The 20,823-nt window shown below is 32.9% G+C and overlaps 2 protein-coding genes and 2 long non-coding RNA genes across 5 annotated transcripts; 3 read left to right on the top strand and 1 right to left on the bottom strand.

Annotated features, from left to right (window-relative positions):
* The first annotated feature begins 35 nt into the window (after window positions 1-35).
* LOC149485625 (uncharacterized) lies at window positions 36-1,379 on the top strand. Its single transcript, XR_016316049.1, has 2 exons — window positions 36-847; window positions 1,098-1,379. It is a non-coding gene; the product is annotated as an uncharacterized LOC149485625 (long non-coding RNA).
* Window positions 1,380-4,405: 3,026 nt separating this feature from the next.
* Window positions 4,406-5,935, top strand: LOC149485624 (uncharacterized). Of its 2 annotated transcripts, none has more exons than XR_016316047.1 (5): window positions 4,406-4,672; window positions 4,972-5,206; window positions 5,334-5,405; window positions 5,524-5,603; window positions 5,708-5,935. It is a non-coding gene; the product is annotated as an uncharacterized LOC149485624 (long non-coding RNA). The 2 variants fall into 2 exon arrangements; XR_016316048.1 differs by lacking the exon at window positions 4,406-4,672 and adding an exon at window positions 4,743-4,883.
* Window positions 5,936-7,873: 1,938 nt separating this feature from the next.
* On the top strand, window positions 7,874-10,055 carry Ctu1 (Cytosolic thiouridylase subunit 1). The gene is made up of 4 exons (XM_089698886.1): window positions 7,874-8,080; window positions 8,162-8,701; window positions 8,839-9,043; window positions 9,282-10,055. The coding sequence occupies exons 1-4, from the start codon at window positions 8,033-8,035 to the stop codon at window positions 9,821-9,823; spliced, it is 1,335 nt and encodes a 444-aa protein (XP_089555012.1). The 5' UTR covers window positions 7,874-8,032; the 3' UTR covers window positions 9,824-10,055.
* A 150-nt stretch (window positions 10,056-10,205) lies between these two features.
* LOC149485622 (mitochondrial E3 ubiquitin protein ligase 1-like) lies at window positions 10,206-13,720 on the bottom strand. Its single transcript, XM_089698887.1, has 6 exons — window positions 13,317-13,720; window positions 12,970-13,127; window positions 12,283-12,440; window positions 11,752-12,022; window positions 10,841-11,048; window positions 10,206-10,335 (listed from the first exon to the last, which is right to left on the bottom strand). The coding sequence occupies exons 1-6, from the start codon at window positions 13,431-13,433 to the stop codon at window positions 10,216-10,218; spliced, it is 1,032 nt and encodes a 343-aa protein (XP_089555013.1). The 5' UTR covers window positions 13,434-13,720; the 3' UTR covers window positions 10,206-10,215.
* Between the last annotated feature and the right edge of the window lie 7,103 nt (window positions 13,721-20,823).

Below are 20,823 nucleotides of genomic sequence, written 5' to 3'. Positions count from 1 at the left end.
TACTGTGACAATTTATGATTTTATTACCAGTGCAAACTTAGCACCCCATCTATGGAATTTTGGGTCGAAAATGACCTTGATCGTTAGGTCCCCGTTAGGTCCTTTAAGGTCCACCAATTTTTTCGTTAGGTCCCCTTTAGTTTTTTTTTAAATAATTTTTTAAATTTTAGGTATAAAAAAATTACACTTTAGCACCCCATCCATAGAATTTTGGGTCAAAAATGACCTTAATCTATAGGTCTTCGTTAGGTCCTATAAGGTCCCACAATTTTTTCGTTAGGTCCCCTTTAGTTTTTTTTTAAATATTTTTTTTTTAATTTTGGGTATAAAAAAATTACACTTTAGCACCTCATCCATATCAAAATTGGCGAATTTTATCAAAATCGTATTCTTTACCGTTAGGTCCGTATAGGTCCATCATTGAAATTGTTAAATTATTTATTTTATTAAAATCTATATATTTATAAGAAAGTCGTGTTAGTTACTCCACTTATAACTCAAGAACGGCTGAACCGATTTAGCTGAAAATTGGCAGGGAGGTAGTTTAGAGCCAGGAGAAGGATATAGGATACTAAATATGTACCACGGGCGAAGCCGGGGCACTAGTTATAAAATAATTGAAACCTGCGCATGCGCCTTAGAGCATTAAGACATGCGCACATCATACATAAACAGCGCGAAATTTAAATTGGTATCGTTTCATTTATTAAATCAATAAATAAATCTATACTAGTCACGTCTGGTTCGAAAGATGAGACTGGCTTTTTATTTCGAAAATTTATTTGGCAACACTTAACAGTTAACTGTCATTAAAACCTGAGTTGTTGATGTGTCAAAGCTTGTCAAAGTGATTTTATTTTCTGCGATTTTAGCTTAGGATTTTAGTGATTTCTAATAATTGAAAACTGAGTTGAAAACATGACGAAAACTTTAAACTATGATTAATAAATTTAAAAAGAAACAATTTGAAAGAGATGTAGTTTTCAAGGAAAAACACACAGTGTGACTTGATATTTTGATACTTTTCATCTTGATTGCATTGCACATTATATGATTTGTTTAATATTATTATTATTATTTTGCATGGATGATACCAGTAATCCAGTTATAAACTATTAAAGCAACAATATAAAATTGAACGATCTGTCCGTTCAAAATGTTTAAAGACACAAAATCAGTATCTCAACGAGATTTCTTCTATGACCGAACCATGTTATTCATGTTGAAGAGCAGTACAAAAAAAACAAGATGGAATAACTGCAGAAATGGAAGAGTTAATGATGTCAGAGATAATGATAGTGATTCTTATTCTTTATTCGCGGCTGAACGCGGCTTTTAGATTTAATATGATTATATTGATTAAACAAAATTTAATTGTATTTTATTATGTTTTTTATTACTTTCACTAGCTGTTCTTTTTTTTATCTGTATCAGATAACTGTACCAGATTACATATATATAATATTATATAGATGAAGAGTTTGTAGAGGTTGTTAATCTCTCAAAAAAACAAAGCTCGTAATAATAAATTAAAGTATCAAAACTTTATTTCCAACTATAACCTAAGTTACCATTAGGTTACCTTAATATGATGATTTTTTGAATTTGCCGCCTTTTCCAGTCTTATCTTTCGTTAGCCGGACTATCACCACAGTATCACCATATTTCCTACAGTATGGCGACGAATGTACTTGTGCAGAGAAACGGAGGGGAACTGGCGGGGGGTCGGGCGACGCGGGCCGCTTAATGCAATCACGCTGAGTTTGCATTAACTATCGCGAAAGGACGACGCAGTCGTATTTTTTGTGTAATAATTTTATTATACATAGGTACTTACATATTCTATTATGGCGCGCAAAAACTGTTCCGTTTACGGATGTAAATCTACATTGAAATCCCAGAAGGAAACAATATTTCAGAAAGATTGTATTAATAATTGTATCTGTTGAATTAAAATCAAAGCTATGTATATGTTGTCCTCATTATTTTCTAATCAGATTGTACATCCCAATGCGAATGCATTACTTCTTAAATGGTATAATATACAATTAAGAACATCCAAAAATAAAGTGTCCACGTAAATAATATTTAGCAGTGCAATATCTGTAATTATATATTTATGAACAAATGATTACATCAGATTTAATAATCGCAATTATTTTGAATGTACATATGAATAAATGATTTCATCATAATATTAATAATCACAATTGTTTTATTTCCCATTTGTTGCAACCCTAGCGTATTTTCGTGTGGCAGCGTAAGTACCTACGCTGGCGGCGGCATCGCGCGACATCAAAGGCGTTTCCTTACTGTAGGAAATAATATTGTAATACTGTGCTATCACTATCATTATTATATTATACATAGTATAAAACAAAGTCGCTTTCTCTGTCCCTATGTCCCTTTGTACGCTTAAATCTTTGAAACTACGCAACGGATTTTGATGCAGTTTCTTTTAATAGATAGAGTGATTCAAGAGGAAGGTTTATATGTATAATAACATCCATTAAATAGTGGAGAAGTACTGCTATTTTTGAGGTTTCTAATGTGATGTCGTAAAAAATTACCAGCCTTACTTATAAAAACTGACTGATCTGTTGCATAAACACCTCTCAGTTAAATAACTCTCAACTCCTTAAACAATGATTAAAATAATCTTAGGCCCAGTTTCATCAAGCTCTGTTAGTTAGTTTAACACGCTGTTAACTCTTTTAACGGGACATCAATGTAAGGGAGTGTCCCACCATGACCTAATCGAGGATTAGTTTCCTTAACACGGCATTATATTTAACCCGTGGCATAGAGGCTCTTTAAATTTTTAACAAGCGATTAGAAAAAATGATTTGAAGTTTTCTTGCTGTCAAGATGGACTCTGCATACTATTTTATTTTTGAAAATGAAGATGTATCGGATGATTTGTATAATTTAGATTATATAGTGCGACCGCGACGGCCCAGAATTTATAAAGACGTCGTCATTGTTTCGAAGAATATGATGATGTTGATTTTAGTACAAGATTTCGTTTATCAAAACAAACGGTTTTGGAAGTATTGCAATTAATTGAAGATAAACTCGAATAACCGTCGGATCTGTAAGTAAAACTATCTCGTGAGGTAATATTTATATTTATGTGCATAAAGGTTCCTTCCTACATACTGTATTATTTTCAATTAAACCATAATAATCCTGTGAGTCATGTCAAATCTAGTATTGAATACCAATATAGGTACTTAAAATGTAAACTTCACCACTACCATCCACTACTCAGGTAAGGCTCAGGCCTCCTCATGATTATGAAATGTACTTATCTTAATTTTAAATTCTGTTTTAGGAATCTATCAGTTTCACCTACAGACCAACTGCTTATTGTAGTGCAGTGCAGTGATGGCTCAGTGGTGAAAAACATTGTGAGGAAACCGACATATCATAAGATAGCGTGGTGGATAATGACCTGATCCCTTACCGTGTTTAAGTTTAAGTTAGCACTACCAATCCCATGTTCCAGCAGTGAGAAAGTATATGGGCTGACGATGATGATGATCCTAATTTAATTTAAATGTGACATTGTTATAGAAATATGTAATTTTTCATGTTACCTAAATAAATAAAACTTGTGTTTTTATAAAACATTTTTATTGTACCCTTAGATTGTACCTATCAACATCATTCAATAAATAGGTTATAACAACTAGATACTAGGTTATTACAAACAAGAATTTACTATTAATTTACTTTAAATGTATCTTGCTGCTTCGTCTTTATTTTTCTTGTTTTAATTGCTCTTCTAGTATGAGATCTCTCGCACTTTCCTTCGGACTCCGAATTTTTTTTCGTAATTTCAACCAGATCCAGTTTACCTTCGACCAAGTGAAATTGAACCGCGATTTTTCTTCAACATTATTGTATTTATTCAACTCAAAATAAAATTAAAATAACACAAGAAAAATTACAACAAAACAATCTCCAAATAACATCAAACATTTGTAACCATGGTAACGACCAAATCGTTTGACATATAAACCAGCAAACGTAAAAGTTTCTACATGATTATTAAATTGTATACTGTGTTAGAACATTTCAATTTAGTCGAATTACCAAACATGACAGTTATTATACAACTAGAACAAATAGCCCCAACGTGCGAAACTATGGCATTGTCAACTATGACATTTTGTTTCGGGCGGTTTAAAATACGAATGAATGATTCGTGAGTCGCTCAGTTAATGGTCCATTTGATAATCGGCTGTTAGATTTCCTTCTTGGGACCTGTAGAGTTGACAACGATGTTAAAATACATGTTTAATTTGAAGCTCGATTAATAAATGTCTGATTTAGAAAATATTGGTGAAATTGGGTCTTAGGTACTTATAAACCTATCTCAGCAGTCTCTCAACTAAGTTACGTCAATATATGTATTTTTTTCTAGTAACATTATCGAAATAAAACCCGCTATTCACGTAAAACTTGACTAAAAATGTACTTTTTGACAAATATGAATGGTAGACTTTATTTTGTATGACGTTTAACTGACAGGATATTGATAACTTTCAAATTTCAAACATTTGTACAGATTTGAGATTTTTGATAAATTCAAATTCAGTTTTAATTTAAAATGAGTTCAATGATCAATAAACGTTCTCGTTCGACGAATTGGAGTGAGGAGGATAAGGTACGTAATGTACACAAGAAATCTAATAGAATGTACTTATTTCCTTACATGTTTTAAATTTTAATGCTTATTAATAAATATATATTGCTCTTTAGAAAGTGCTTCGAAAATAATTAGTGCTCGAGCGAGCACATATTATATTAGAGAATAAGGATACGTCGACTAATACAAATACAGCAAAAAAACTTGCATGGGAAGATGTTTTGTCTTGGTTATTTTAATTTTACTTATTCTAACAGTTTCTTGTATTTAATAAATTGTTACAGTGTAATAACATTATTATTGTATTTATATTTCAGTTATAATATCATTTCACTCCATAAAAGGGACTTAAGCCAAATACAAAATCAGTGGAGGAATTTGAAGAAAGCTAAGGCTTCGGAACACAAATTTAGAACGGCAAGAAACATGACAGGCGGGGGACCTCCGCCACCAAGTCCTCCGCCTGAAGATCAAGAGCTTATAGCAGCTCTTCCTAATGAGTTTGTGGTTGATAACAATCCTTTCGATAGCGATGCAACACATGGCCAACAGGTTTATATTTTTTACATTTTCTACTGCTATTATTCCTTAATTTGGAATATCCATTAAGGGATAATAGCGCTATGCATATATAGTTTTTTATTGTGAGATTGAGTAATTATATTTTATATATTTATAGGAAGTTACTAAGGAGTCTGCTGATGATACATGGAAATTGAATGAAAATGATGAAAGCACTGCACATGCATAGGTAATCATATTATATAATAATTTGTATAATATTTTTATCAGTTATGTTATACAAAAATATCAGTATTATAAATAAAATTTATATTATTTTAAAATAATTATTATTTTTTTATTTTTAGCCTGAATTGCCAAATTTCTCCACTGAATTGCCACGTATAAATCCTACACATCATATTTTCAAAGCTAAACCAAAAAAAACGTAAGTATGTAATGTTGAAAATAGAATTTCATGAAATTTCCTGTGCTTATTGTTCAGCTGTGATTTATGTGAAATAATGTTTAATGTTTATGTTATTTTTACAGTGGGAAATCAAATTCCAATTACGAGCATCAATTATTCCTCCTTGCAAAAAAAAGCAGGGAGGAATTAATGAAGCAACAACAAGAGTTGCATCTATTAAGAATAGAGCAAGAGAGGGAGCTTCACCTATTAAGAATAGAACAAGAGAGGGAGCTTCACGAGAAGAAGCTCCAAATACTTGCATTAGAGGAGGAATATTTAAAAAAAATAAATTTTGAAAAATAATAAAATATGGTTTTTATTGATTAAAATAAGTTTCAATATAAATGGCCCTGTTTATATTTTCGTCTTCATCTTCTATATTATCAGGGATAGTTGGATCGATTAATAATTGATTTTCAAGGCCTGAAGGATCTAGAAAAATACAAAATAAAGAATTAAAATATGCTTATTTTTTATGTATTGGCATTATTAAATATACTTTGTTTACATATTAGTTTGCACAAATACCTTGATTTAAAATAGACTCATTAAAGAGTATTGCTAAATTGTGCAAAACTGCACAAGCAACAATAGTGGTCTTGATCACTTGCAGAGACCCTCGCATTGTTTCGTTGAGTATGCGGAATCTTTGCTTCCACACCCCAAAGCAACGCTCTACAGTATTCCTCGTTCGTATGTGACTCAGGTTGTACCTTTCTTCTGCCTGTGTCCTTGGTCTTAATATTGGTGTTAGAAGATGCGAAGTACAAGGATACCCGCTATCTCCAATCAGCTTCCCATGAAATTCATTCTCCTCAAACCTCCGCTTTATTGAGCTTTCTCTATATATGCGGGAATCATGTGTACTTCCTCTCCAGTGACACACAATATCGCAGATTTTAAGGTCAGAGTCACATACTACCTGTAATTATTGTCATCAATATTATTATAAATTAGAAACACATAATAGCACACATAACAATGAAAATTTATTACTTTAAATACACTATGATCAAACTAAAATGTTATTGTACAATGTTCATACTTGAGTGTTAATGGAGTAATGTCCCTTCCTATTAACATAGTACTGTCCAGCCTCTCCACTCACTTTGCGTATCTTAATATGAGTGCAATCTATTGCACCAATGATACGCTTCATCCCGCATATTATGGCCTCAAATTTCCTAATTGCTTTGGCTTCCTCGGTTGAGTTCGACGGCATATTAATATAACGCGAACTTTTAGAAGCTAACGCAATAGCAACATTTCGGGACAAACGGGAAAGTGTCTGTTGACTCATTCTGTGAATGTCAGCACAATCTTCTTGGATCTGTAATGTAATAGATCGTTATACAGGCTTTTCTATTGTATATATCCAAAACTAGAGCACAAGTCACATCTACCTCATGCCGGCCCCAATATCGAATAACTGCCATCACTTGCAGTTCCACTGGAATACCGCCCCCTCGAGTGTCCACGCGAAGGTCATCCCGAATCAAATTAATGATTTGTTGCATGTTATTCTTTCCGAATCTATACCTCGACCGTAGTGTGGCCCTGTGGCCGCTACAAAAAATATATTGACACCATAGATTGACACTAATACCAGGTTATTTTAATTCTAGGTTGAAAAGTAGGTTTTTACTAAATAAGCACTCTCAGAACAATAGATTTATTTAATAAATGAAACGATACCATTTTAAATTTCGCGCTGTTTATGTATGATGTGCGCATGCCTTAATGCTCTAAGGCGCATGCGCAGGTTTTTATTATTTTATAATTTTAATAAAATAAATAATTCAACAATTTCAATGATGAGCCCATACGGACCTAACGGTAAAGAATACGATTTTGATAAAATTTGCCAATTTTGCTATGGATGGGGTGCTAAAGTGTAACTTTTTTATACCTAAAATTAAAAAAAAAATATTTAAAAAAAAACTAAAGGGGACCTAACGAAAAAATTGTGGGACCTTATAGGACCTAACGGAGACCTATCGATTGAGGTCATTTTTGACCCAAAATTCTATGGATGGGGTGCTAAAGTGCATTTTTTTTTATACCTAAAATTTAAAAAATTATTTAAAAAAAGCTAAAGGGGACCTAACGAAAAAATTGTGGGACCTTAAAGGACCTAACGGGGACCTAACGATCAAGGTCATTTTCGACCCAAAATTCCATTGATGGGGTGCTAAGTTTGCACTGGTGATTTTATTCACGTCAATTACAGTGCTCCCTCATGCTCCAATCTCCATCAATTTGTGCATTGTTGTCAACGTCATAAATCACCTGTTCTGCAAATAAAAAACAAACTTTGAATTTAATAGTTAACTATATTTAAGGATTTTTAGGACCATAATATTAAAATCACATTTTGAGAAAAAATTATAAACTACCATAATATCATGCCTGTTCCATGTAAAACAGGCTGTGGCAAAAATGCTATGCTAAAGGTAACCTCAATTTATGAATATTTGTAAACATATTTCTATGAATGTTTGTAATATTATTAAAATAATAACTCACTATTCTAGCGGCCAAAAACTGGAGATGCATTGTGCAAAGAGTGTTTCTTTTGGGCGTTCGAGACAGAAATCCATTTCACGATTACAAAAGGCGAATTGTTCAAACGCGGAGATTCCGTCGCTATCGCCGCTTCAGGTGGTAAAGATTCCACAGTTCTTGCTCATGCGCTCAAAACGTTAAATAAGCGTTATGACTATGGCCTCGATCTCATGCTATTATCTATAGATGAAGGAATAACTGGATATCGAGATGATAGCCTCGAAACTGTAAAGCGCAATAGAGACGACTATGAGATGAATTTAAAGATACTTTCGTACAAAGATCTGTATGGTTGGACGATGGATGAAATAGTCGCTCAAATAGGACGTAAGAATAATTGTACTTTCTGTGGTGTGTTTCGAAGACAGGCATTGGATAGAGGGGCTGCTATGCTGAATGTTAAATGTATAGCAACAGGGCATAATGCGGATGATATTGCTGAAACTGTGCTTATGAATGTGTTACGAGGGGATATAGCAAGGTTGAAAAGGTGCACAGCTATCTCTACGGTAAGATTGAGTTTTTATAAGTGAAATCTATCATCATTTTCTTATGAAACATTGTGTAATTTTATATAATTACAATATTAAATTAAAAAAAAAACATTGTAGATTATTTTTTTGAAGTTTGATTTTTTTTATTACAGGGTAGTGAAGGTACAATACCTAGAGTGAAACCTTTGAAATATACATACGAAAAAGAAATAGTAATGTATGCTCATTACAAGAAGTTGGTATATTTTTCTACCGAGTGTATTTTTGCACCAAATGCATACAGAGGCCATGCAAGAGCATTGCTAAAGGATTTGGAAAAGATCAGACCATCTTGTATTATGGACATCATATATTCAGGTAAGTAAAATATAGTCTAATTAATAAAGAACAATAAAAAATGTGCTATATCAGAATAATTTTTCATAAATTTGAAGATGATTGATGTAACTTATGTATTTACTGCTAATTCTAAAACATATTCTGAGTGGCAGTTAATAGAAGATCTTTTAAATATTTAAACTGAATTTAGTAAAAGACCAAAAAATCATGTACACTAAAATCTATGTTAAACTTATTAAAATATTTTACTTTTCAGGTGAAACAATGTTAGTTAAAGAGGAGGTCTCCCTTCCATCACAGAGAGTGTGTTCCAGGTGTAATTTTGTGTCCTCCCAGGAAGTGTGTAAGGCTTGCGTTCTATTAGAGGGTCTTAACAAAGGTCTGCCCAAACTCGGCATCGGAAAAAGTTCGAAAGCAAAGAAAATGCTAGAAGACTATAATGCAAGACAAAAATTGGCGGCAGAAATTGACGAAATGAATGAGGACTTTAAGAAAAACAACTGTGTGTCTAAGGGAAAAGTGTGTAAAAGTGGGTGTAATAGAAATACTGACGTAACATCTACACATAGCAAGGCATGTAGTAGTAACTGTGGTTGTGCTTCAAAGGATTTAGTGTTACCAGAAAATCCAAAAATTAATAAGCTATTACAAGAGTATGGTTTGCCAGATTCAAAAGACGTTAATAATGTATCGTCAAATGGAAAAGATTTAAGTGATTCGGAAAATGATGAAAATATTTTATTTGAAGAAAATACATGTGCAGGCGCTTGTGGTAATGGTTTAAGTATAGCATTTTGACCCTAATATACACATAAATAATTACTGTGTATATATGTATTTACATTATTATTTGTATATTGTAAATAAAAATCATTTATTTTAAATTATACACTTTATTCCATCACAATAACATTTAAATGCTAGGCATTGTTAGTTTTCTAATAGAAATAAATATCTTATATATTAATAGCACTATAATACAGAGCACAATATTTAAAATCTTGAGTACTTTAGTGTTATTCCAAATACATAATATCTTGAGCTTCCAACTGATTGTGAACTTCACAAAATTAATAACATTTCTTTAATTTAAAGTTAAAATTGCATTGAAATCTTGAATGAATCGTCATCTATACAGTTAATTAGAAGATTTTTAGTTAAATCAAATGCATAAAATAAATGATATTTGTCTATGTTATAAAAGCTGGTGCACGAGACTCTATCCTCTCTCTGCAAATTGGGCAGTTGTCGCGAATATTTTCCGAGCAGTCTTCACAAAGGCACACATGTCCACACGGCAACAATATTATCTGAAATAATATAATACTTTTTAGTTATAATAAAACTTTAAAGTTAGTTCGTCATATTACTAAGTAGACTGGAAGTAATTCTTTAATTTTATCCTAATTCTTAAGACAGGCCAGTTCGAAAATATCAAGTTAAATATTGGTCAAGTTCTTTTTTTCAAAAACACCTTAAAGATTGTAGAACATACTTTATCTTCGATCCTCAAAAAAAAAACCACCAACCAACCTCCTTCAAATGAACTTGAAAAAAAAAGACCCGCCAACTAAGCTCTTTAGGATTATCTGTGCACACGACACACAGCTGCACGTCACTAAGCCCCTTGTCCCTGTTCTGCGATCTTCGGTCTCCTCCTGGCTGCCAATTGCCGCTTCATGCTGTCCTAGTACACTACACAGTACACACGTCTTCTCTTTATTTAGTTACCTCATCATTGGCAACCTAAACGACTATTAAAAAAGAAACACCAACCCTGAGAAAAAAAAATTAAAAAAAATCGCGCCAACCAACCTCTTTAGGATTATCTGTGCACACGACACACAGCTGCACGTCACTAAGCCCCTTATCTCTGTTCTGAGCTCTCCGTTCTCTCCTCCCGGCTGCCAATTGCCGCTTCATACTATCTTCAGCGGCGCGTCGTTTGCGCCGTTTCATGTATTTGTAAGCTATCCGACCAGACGCGACGGCGGCTACCGTTCCAAATACCACTATAAGCACCCTGTTGATTGGTAGAATTAATTAGGTTAATAACAAATGTATTAAAAAAAATGACCGTATTTAATGTTAAAGTTGCATTTCTGTTGTATTTTTTTTTTATTGAGATCTGCAATCAGTTGCAAGACTAATCAAATGAGGTGACTTAAAGTATTTTTCGCTTTTGTCTTATTATTATTATTTTTTTTAACTTTATGAAGCCGAAATGGAATAACTTTACAGTAAACAATAGCTAGATACAACGTATATAAATGAAAATTGATCTGTAAAATATCAGGGACTCCGTAATATAAAACACATAAAAAAACTTCATATGAAATTTTAAAACAATAAAACTTACTTTTTAAATACTTAATATAAGACACAATTTAAATGCCCTTTTAAGTAACATTGTGTGAAGCACTAGACGTAAACACATATACAGTTGAAAAATAAAAGTACAATGGTCAAGAAGTTACATCATGAATAATGCATTAATTCAGATTTCAGACAAACAAATTAGCTTTGAAAAATAATGAATTGTTTTGTTTTATACTTATTGATATAAAAAAATTAAAGAAGGGCATATTTATATCACTGAACATTATTATTTACTATGGGGGGCACGAGTATTTCGCCTTGCAGCGGCGTTGTTTTTATTATTATTGATTCCTCATATTATATTAGTTCTTCATTATATTATTTTATTTTAGTTCCTCAACCTTTACCTCAACAAATCTCTAGAACTGGCCAACCGCTTCAACAAGCTGGATTTCGTCGCCGTCGTCAAATATAACGGCAGACCGTCTTTCGGCGGTTGTATTTTCAGTCCCGAGCTGTTTCTGCTGAGTTCTCCAATCGCCGTGATATAGGAACCGTCGCGTAACATCTCCTCCATGGTTTGGAGACCTCGCTGACGAACACCGGAAAAGAATCCCCACACATGATCTATGACCCCTGGTGACATGGGCTCAAACTTGTCCGATATAACATCAAGGTCTGAAAGAATTTTAAATATTTTAATTACTCCATCCAATCATGTAAATTCAAATAATTTATTACATATTAAATAGGTGAATTAAAAAAAATTGTAAAGTTTTATATCTCACAATGAAATATTTCTATTCAATGTATTGTTTATATCCAAATTAGATAAATTTTATGAAACTTACAGAAAGCAACACAATGGATCAATGATATGAATTTAATTTATGTAGACTTATTTTTTAGACACTTTAAATATAAAGACAAATAATCACCCAATAATTCCGCAGCCAAGGCGTCAACAATTTCAATGCTGTGTTTCCCATTTGTGAGCACAAATGGTGTTGCATTACACACCTCGTGGATAGTGCGTGTCTGATCTGACCAGAAACCAGCTGATGTTCTGGCTATCACATGCTCTTTTATTGTCAACCTAACGATAGAGTTAAAATTTAAATAAATATTTTCAGGATAATTTTCACACATGGCACGATCTGATCCGATACTAAGCTTTCGCTTGTGTTATGGAAACCAAATGGCTGCAAACATACATAGATATTTTTTTTATAAATACTTATATAGATAATTAACACTCAGACAGCAAATAACTTTGTTCATCACACAAATATTTGCATGGAAGGCAGGGTCACTACCAACTAAGCCAACCGGTCTGTCAATTTAACCATATACATTAAATTGTATGTATATGAATTGGCTTATATATTGCGTATTTATTATTAGAAAAAAACTATGATGTAGAAGCTTCCAATAAGTTGTACTTATTAAAAAAATATTCTTATATGCCGAAATCATAAACAATTTAACCCATTGAGCCCCGAACGGTCCACGACACAATAGATTTTCTATTGTGTCTGTGATTCCGGGGCCTGAGTTATTACAACGACTTCATGAAAATGTTTATTGAACACAACCATATTTATGAAACAAGAAAAATACTGTACCTTTGTATTACACCAGTGACAGACTGATTATAATTACTAGTTATTGGGTTGCCAAGTGGTTTTATAAGCCCTCTTATCACAACATAGGGTATCACACAATTTGGGTATTTGTTTATCTCTTTCTGAAGATTTGTATCTATGTCCAACACTGGTGCTGTCTGAAATAATAAGTATTTTCTATAAAATACTGTTACATGATTTTTATTAGCTCTTAATCTAAACTTATGAATATTTATCAGATTAAAATATTCGGTTGTAGGATGGATTTTTATACTCCATTGTCATAGTGTTTTTTTTTTGTTTAAGAATTTAGGTAGGCTAACATCTTTTAAATAAAAAATAATTACCTGTAGCGCATTTAGTATGTGTTTACATTTGCTCAGCTGCTTTACACAAAATCCCAATATTAAAGAGTCTATACTTAATACAATAGCTTCCGCAATTACTTCCGAAAGAAAATCCATTTTAATGTAAGCTTTGTTTTACTTTAGAAACATAAAATTTTGATTAATGCTTCTCTTGTTTATTATTTAGAGTATTCACATTTTAGGAGTGATCACTGTTATCTAATTAATAAAATAACCTCAAATGAACCTCAATTTGTAATGGTAAAATTAAAATATTTGTTTGACAATAATTGACATTGTTTTGACTTTTGACTGTAGGTAGTTTGAAAAGTTTTGAAAATTCTGACTATGACACTTTAGGCCGGCCGCACATCGTAAGAATTTTTCTGTCAGTAAATTTCTGATGCCCGCCGGACGCACTCTTTACATAGGTACATTTTGTAGGGATAGTCGCATATTACACAGCAAGTAATTGGCATACTTTCAGAATTCTGACGTGTCGGATGTCCGCTTCGATGGGCGCTAGAATGCAAACGATCGGACGTCTGAATTTTTCGGATCAAAAATTCGGGAGGCAGCCTCTCCATACATCTATGCCATACATTTTGTATATACCCCGCACATCTGTCAGAAATTTCTATCAGGTATTGAACCTGTGTATTGAACGGATGCCGTAGAGGATGCACGCGTTTAGGGCGCTTGTGCACTACAAGGAATTTTACTGTCCGGCATTCCGATTTTTTACGGTCCGGTGTGGCATGAAAAAACCGATGAATTGCTTGTGCACCTGTCCGTCTTTACTCGGATCAGTGCGGTACAGTTCAAGGAAGTTTGGCGGTATAATGCTATCATAAATGATTGTTTTTGCATTTTACAAGAAACGATTAAAAATATAGAAGGTGAAATATTATATTACTTCGTTATAATAAAAAGTAAAGTTCCGTAAGAGATTTAAAATGCGTGTTTCACTTATTTATTTTAATCGGTGACGAGGAGCTAAAGCTATTCCCACTTGAACTTTAACTTACCAACACTTACTTAGATAATAATTATAGGTCAATGCTTGGTCAATGTATATAAAATAACAATACCGACTTCTCAAATCTCATTGCCAACTAAAAGAAAGTAAAACAAGAGCTTGCTTTCAATTGGCATATGCAGTAAAAACAGTAAAATCCAAGCAAGTGGGCATTCGAAAACAATTATACCTACAGCGACTCGTAGACACAAAAAACCATCCGGAATAGGGAAAAGTAAAATGTCGGACAGTAAAATTACGTATAGTGCACAAGCTAGTATATAGATTAATGGCGTGCCATACCGGACCGTAAAAAATCGGAATGCCGGACCGTAAAATTCCTTGTAGTGGACAAACGCCCTTACTTTGCACGGCAAGACAAGATGACAGAAATTGAAGATTTGATTATGGAAATTGAAAAATAATTGCTCATCGAATTTAGGTATTAGGTACTTTAAGTATTATATGTTTCATGTGAAATTGGCTGTCATGCAATCTTCTCCAACTGAGTGGATAAACCCAGTATAGACGTTTTATTTTATTTTTATTAACTACTTAATAATAAGTAGAACAATGATGCTAATAAAAGTAACTGCCATTTTGTTACTTTTTCTTACTTTTCGTAAACCCAAGACTCTGCTGCCGGCCAACCGCGAACAAAACTCATACTCGTCGGAAGAAAATTTCAGACAAGTGTGCGGTGTGGTGTCGACAGGCGACCGAAATTTTCTGACAAAAAAATTCTTGTTCACTGTGCGGCCGGCCTTATTCGGTGTCTACCGCATAATATCTAGATATTTTATAATCCATAGTCCATACCATCCACCGCATGATTACTATCTAGATATTTTATAATCTGTGAACATATTCGAGTCTCCGGCTTTCGCGTTTGGCATTGAGATATATACTACGTAGTAACCTTGGTAGTAACCATGGAAATATAAATAGCTAATACTTAAGATTCGCGTGATTCGTGACCGGCAAGTGACCGGTCACCGGCTCGAAGACCGATTTCGGACGAAAAAGGGAAGTGAAGATGACACAAAAGAGAAAAGTCACACTAATTAAAAAAAACAACAAATATTTGACAGCTGACCATCAGTACTCAATGCCATCAACTGACACTTTGTTATTCTCGTTGTTATTGTTTACGAAATTCTTGGTTGTTTTGATCCAGGGGTAGGACAGTTCCATACAATGACAGAGTTGGGGTATTTATTTTCAAAATGCGCCATCTCTTAACGGTATCCAAAACAATTAGTTGCTTTATACGATCACAGATGGAAGAACAATCGATAAGAAATAATTTATTACAAAACAAAAAAGACAAAGAACATTTATTTAAATATCTAATTATTTAATTGAACTTGTATTATAAATATTTTTAAATTTTGTGTAACTTACAAGTTGAGTAATAATTACGATAGCAACACAATGAATTGATTCCAATATTGATTGTAATAGCGGCAGTACACATGGGGCCAAGGCGTTGGGCCAACGTGTTGGGAAAAAATGAAGGATATCAAGATTCCTGTTCACACATTGGCGTACTGATCATTCTGCATTGGCGCTTCAAAGATGGACGTAGTCCGTAGAAGTTCTTGCGGCCGCGGCAATTTATTTATATACAGTGCGTTTAATTATTACGTACATGTGCATCAATAACAATGAGTGTACTCTGCCGTCTGCGATGATACCATTCCACTCTATATATTGTCCTTTTTTTATAACTGTATAAATAAAACATTATTATGTTTAGATTTTTTCAAATGTTTAAAATGTGTACATTTTACATTTAATTTAATTTTAACTACCTATAAAACGAAACTTTAAAGATTAGATTTTAGATATTATTTTATTAAATGATAATATTATTTATGTAATAAAGCACAATTTGATCAAAATCATGCTCATTGTATATTGTTATTTAATTTTTAAGAACAAGTAACTTTTTAATACTATTTTACTCATTTTATAAATATATTCATTTTTTTATCGCATTGTATGAAAGTTAGATAAGAAAAACATCTAGAATAATATAATAAATAGAAAATAGAACATCTAATTTATTGAGTCATATGGTTTTATTTTTGTGTAGTTCATGCCGTGGATTCCAAATTATTCCTTCATGTCGATACAAATCTACGAATTGTAAAACCTCGGCGCCGCCATCGCTATCGGAACATGGTTAAACGTAAATTTCATTGACGCGCAACGATACTGTCTCCGCTGACGAGTAACAACAAACTGAACAAGACACCAACGTGTGAACGCTGTTTGTGGAGCGCGCCAAGATCCTTTGATGTGTGCACAAAAAACCGACAACATTCGGTTGGCCTGCCAATATTGGCGCCAACTAGGCTAATGAAGCCAACATACCGCCAAGTAGCTCTCTACACGTTGGCCCAACCCGTTGGCCCAACACGTTGGCCCAATGTGTACTGCCACCATGAAAATACGTCACAAACTCACAAATATGGCGACTGCTCCTTGCTTTGCGCTTGTTTGTAGTTTTGTTCCATATTTTGTACTGCTCTTCGTGATTCGTGAAATTAATCCGCCGATCCGCGTTGAGTTGAGTCCTCTCCTCAGTCCTCCGTAGTGAAGTGTACGAATTTCCAAAGAATACAAAAAGAATAAAAAATCATTTTAATATATCCATCAAACAAAATTTAGTGACGGACATTATTTTTGAAGAAAGATGTTCCTAAAAAAGGATTGAAACAAAAAATAAAAAGTTTACTGACATATTTGTGTATTATCCCTTTAATTGTGATAAACATAAAACTACATTAAAAAGTTGTTTTGAAAATACAGTAATTCATATGTACTTGTTGTAAGTATACAGTCTGGCAAAATCACATATCATGGCGAGGACGAAATAAAAACAACAGCACAAACATATAAAAATAAACATAAACATGTAACAATTAAAAATAATATTGTTATTTAAATATGTTATATCGCGGTCACATTAACTTGACGCATGGGCCATGGGCAAAATGACAAAATGCCGTCATCGGAGCCATGCGGCATGGCTTTGATGACGTTATTTTGTATCGGTAATAGAGATGCTAACCATACTGACGATTGCCGGGCGAGCTAAGGCTAGCCGCACACACAAAATAATATTGTCAATGCAAGATTGTCAAAAATCTTCATCAATATATGGTCCCCGCACACTACGCAATATTATTGGCAATTTTTCATGGTAAAATCTGACTCAGTCGTTCCGCAGCTAGATTACGTGCGCACGTATAACATAATGAATAGAAAGAAAAAAATCGTTGCATTGATTATTGCATTAATTTTACTATCTAAAAAAAGCAATCAAGAAAGAAACGATGGATTAAGGACTGGATGAGAAAAAAATTAATAATTTAATTTAATTAATTAAATTAAACAATAATTTAATTAATTATAAATTAATTCATTCAAAATTCAATTGAATTAAATCTTTAATTCTTTCCGAAAATTTGTTCGTATAAGAATTAATTTTCTTCTTTACGTCTTCTCTTCTCTCTTTTCTTATTTGGTTTGATTTATTTATAAATATCGAGCAACTTATCAAGCGCATTATTTTTCGCGATATGATTTGCAGGATGTATTCCATAATTCTGGATAAGTTTCCCATGTTTTAATAAACACTGACAAATAGTGTTTTTCCGTGAGACTGCTATCACCAAAAATATTAACATTATTTTCGCTTTGGATACTGTTTTCGTCCTCCATTTTGAACAAAAAACACGAACGTCCGCCTGCCTTGAAATCTTTTTCTCAACTAAAATATTGCCGTGCGCCCGCACACGTCAATATTATTGTCAATACCCCTGCCTCCCCCCGATATTGACGTGACAAAATCTGAATTTCTGGATAATCCACAATAATATTGAACAATACCGCAATACAGGCCGCACACACACAATAATATTGACAATACGTACTTTATTGTCAATATTATTTTGTGTGTGCGGCTAGCCTAAGGGTATGCGGAGGGAAGCAGGCGGGTTCTCGCATTCCAGCGATGCGTCAAGTTAATGTGACCGCGTAGTAATACTGTTCAAAATCAATTATTTTCTAAAAATTCCGTACCATTGTCAAAATTTACAATTCTATGTTAATTACTGTAAGTGTAAATAAATAAATTATTGTAAAATAAAATTTGTTTTTATTTGTATGCACTCCCTTTCTGAAACTCATGCTTATAGGCCAGTGGAAATTAACATTAAATTCGCAAAGCACGATGTAGATTTGAATTTTTGGTATGTTGTTTGGATCAGTTAGGGTGATGTAAATCCCAATTTGCAACTTCGAAAAAGTTGTGCTCGCTGCGCACCACGTGATAAACTGCGAAAATTTTGGACTTTTTTCACTTTTTGCTCTAAAAGTCATAAACTATGCGTTTCCGACAAGTATGATTCAGTACATAAATTAAGGTTATTAAATTTGCAACAATTTAAGCCTAACCGCAGCTCTCTAAACCTTATAACGACTAAACTGTGGCCATTCGAAGATGGTTCATTTTTCCGGAAATATTGAAATTTTTAGTTTTGCTCCCGTTTGAAGCAAAATATTGGCAAAAACCGTTCGTTCTATGAGAAGTTCGTATAATAAAGTTGTAGTGCATTTAATTTTCTTTCATAAGAGCATAGAACAAAGTCTGTGAGACAAATATTTCACACACAATATCTGAAAAACAAAAAGAAGGTAGAAATAGATTTTTAAAGAATTGAAACTGAGAGCATATAAAATCATAAAAAGAATAATACTTTTTTATTTGCAGGATAGGTAATTAACAAAATTACAAAATTTGGGAAAGTAGGAAAAAAGATTATACGCAAATAATAAACTGCGAAAATTTTGGACTTTTTTCACTTTTTGCTCTAAAAGTCATAAACTATGCGTTTCCGACAAGTATCATTCAGTACATAAATTAAGGTTATTAAATTTGCAACAATTTAAGCCTAATTAAAGCTCTCTAAATCTTATAGCGACTAAACTGTGGCCATTCGAAGATGGTTCATTTTTCCCGAAATATTGAAATTTTTAGTTTTGCTCCCGTTTGAAGCAAAATATTGGCAAAAACCGCTCGTTCTATGAGAAGGTCGTATAATAAAGTTGTAGTGCATTTAATTTTCTTTCATAAGAGCATAGAACAAAGTCTGTGAGACAAATAGTTCACTCACAATATCTGAAAAACAAAAAGAAGGTAGAAATAGATTTTTAAAGAATTGAAACTGAGGGCATATAAAATCATAAAAAGGATAATACTTTTTCATTTGCAGTATAGGTAATTAACAAAATTACAAAGCTAATTAAATTTGCAACAATTTAAGCCAAACCGCAGCTCTCTAAACCTTATAACAACTAAGCTGTGGCCTTTCAAAGATAGTCAGTTTTTCCCGAAAATTTCAAATTTTTAGTTTTGCTCCCGTTTGAACCAAAATATTGGCAAAAACCGCTCGTTCTATGAGAAAGTCGTATAATAAAGTTGTAGTGCATTTAATTTTCTTTCATTAGAGCATAGAACAAAGTCTGTGAGACAAATAGTTCACTCACAATATCTGAAAAACAAAAAGAAGGTAGAAATAGATTTTTAAAGAATTGAAACTGAGGGCATATAAAATCATAAAAAGGATAATACTTTTTCATTTGCAGGATAGGTAATTAACAAAATTAAATTTTCTACAACTTTATTTTATGACCTTCTCATAGAACGAGCGGTTTTGCCAATATTTTGGTTCAAACGGGAGCAAAACTAAAAATTTGAAAATTTCGGGAAAAACTGACTATCTTTGAAAGGCCACAGCTTAGTTGTTATAAGGTTTAGAGAGCTGCGGTTAGGCTTAAATTGTTGCAAATTTAATTATCTTTGTAATTTTGTTAATTACCTATCCTGCAAATGAAAAAGTATTATCCTTTTTATGATTTTATATGCCCTCAGTTTCAATTCTTTAAAAATCTATTTCTACCTTCTTTTTGTTTTTCAGATATTGTGAGTGAACTATTTGTCTCACAGACTTTGTTCTATGCTCTTATGAAAGAAAATTAAATGCACTACAACTTTATTATACGAACTTCTCATAGAACGAGCGGTTTTTGCCAATATTTTGCTTCAAACGGGAGCAAAACTAAAAATTTCAATATTTCCGGAAAAATGAACCATCTTCGAATGGCCACAGTTTAGTCGTTATAAGGTTTAGAGAGCTGCGGTTAGGCTTAAATTGTTGCAAATTTAATAACCTTAATTTATGTACTGAATCATACTTGTCGGAAACGCATAGTTTATGACTTTTAGAGCAAAAAGTGAAAAAAGTCCAAAATTTTCGCAGTTTATCACGTGGTGCGCAGCGAGCACAACTTTTTCGAAGTTGCAAATTGGGATTTACATCATCCTAACTGATCCAAACAACATACCAAAAATTCAAATCTACATCGTGCTTTGCGAATTTAGGGTTTTTTAGTGTCGATTTCTACTGGCCTATTAGA

The sequence above is a fragment of the Colias philodice genome, chromosome 9, assembly GCF_061535455.1.
Source record: "Colias philodice isolate Cphi_HAF_F1 chromosome 9, ilColPhil1 Martin Lab GWU primary, whole genome shotgun sequence".
Taxonomy (NCBI): Eukaryota; Metazoa; Arthropoda; class Insecta; order Lepidoptera; family Pieridae; genus Colias; species Colias philodice.
Note: the sequence above shows the minus strand (reverse complement) of the source record. Positions and strands in the feature narration are given on the sequence as shown.

Coding starts and splice junctions, on each gene's coding strand:
- LOC149485622 (XM_089698887.1), bottom strand. CDS start 13,433: ATGGATTTTCTTTCGGAAGTAATTGCGGAAGCTATTGTATTAAGTATA. Junction 12,023..12,282: donor CTTGGCTGCGGAATTATTGG/GTGATTATTTGT, acceptor AAATTCTTTCAG/ACCTTGATGTTATATCGGAC. Junction 11,049..11,751: donor AGTTCTAGAGATTTGTTGAG/GTAAAGGTTGAG, acceptor ACCAATCAACAG/GGTGCTTATAGTGGTATTTG.
- Ctu1 (XM_089698886.1), top strand. CDS start 8,033: ATGCCTGTTCCATGTAAAACAGGCTGTGGCAAAAATGCTATGCTAAAG. Junction 8,702..8,838: donor GGTGCACAGCTATCTCTACG/GTAAGATTGAGT, acceptor TTTTTATTACAG/GGTAGTGAAGGTACAATACC. Junction 9,044..9,281: donor TATGGACATCATATATTCAG/GTAAGTAAAATA, acceptor TTTACTTTTCAG/GTGAAACAATGTTAGTTAAA.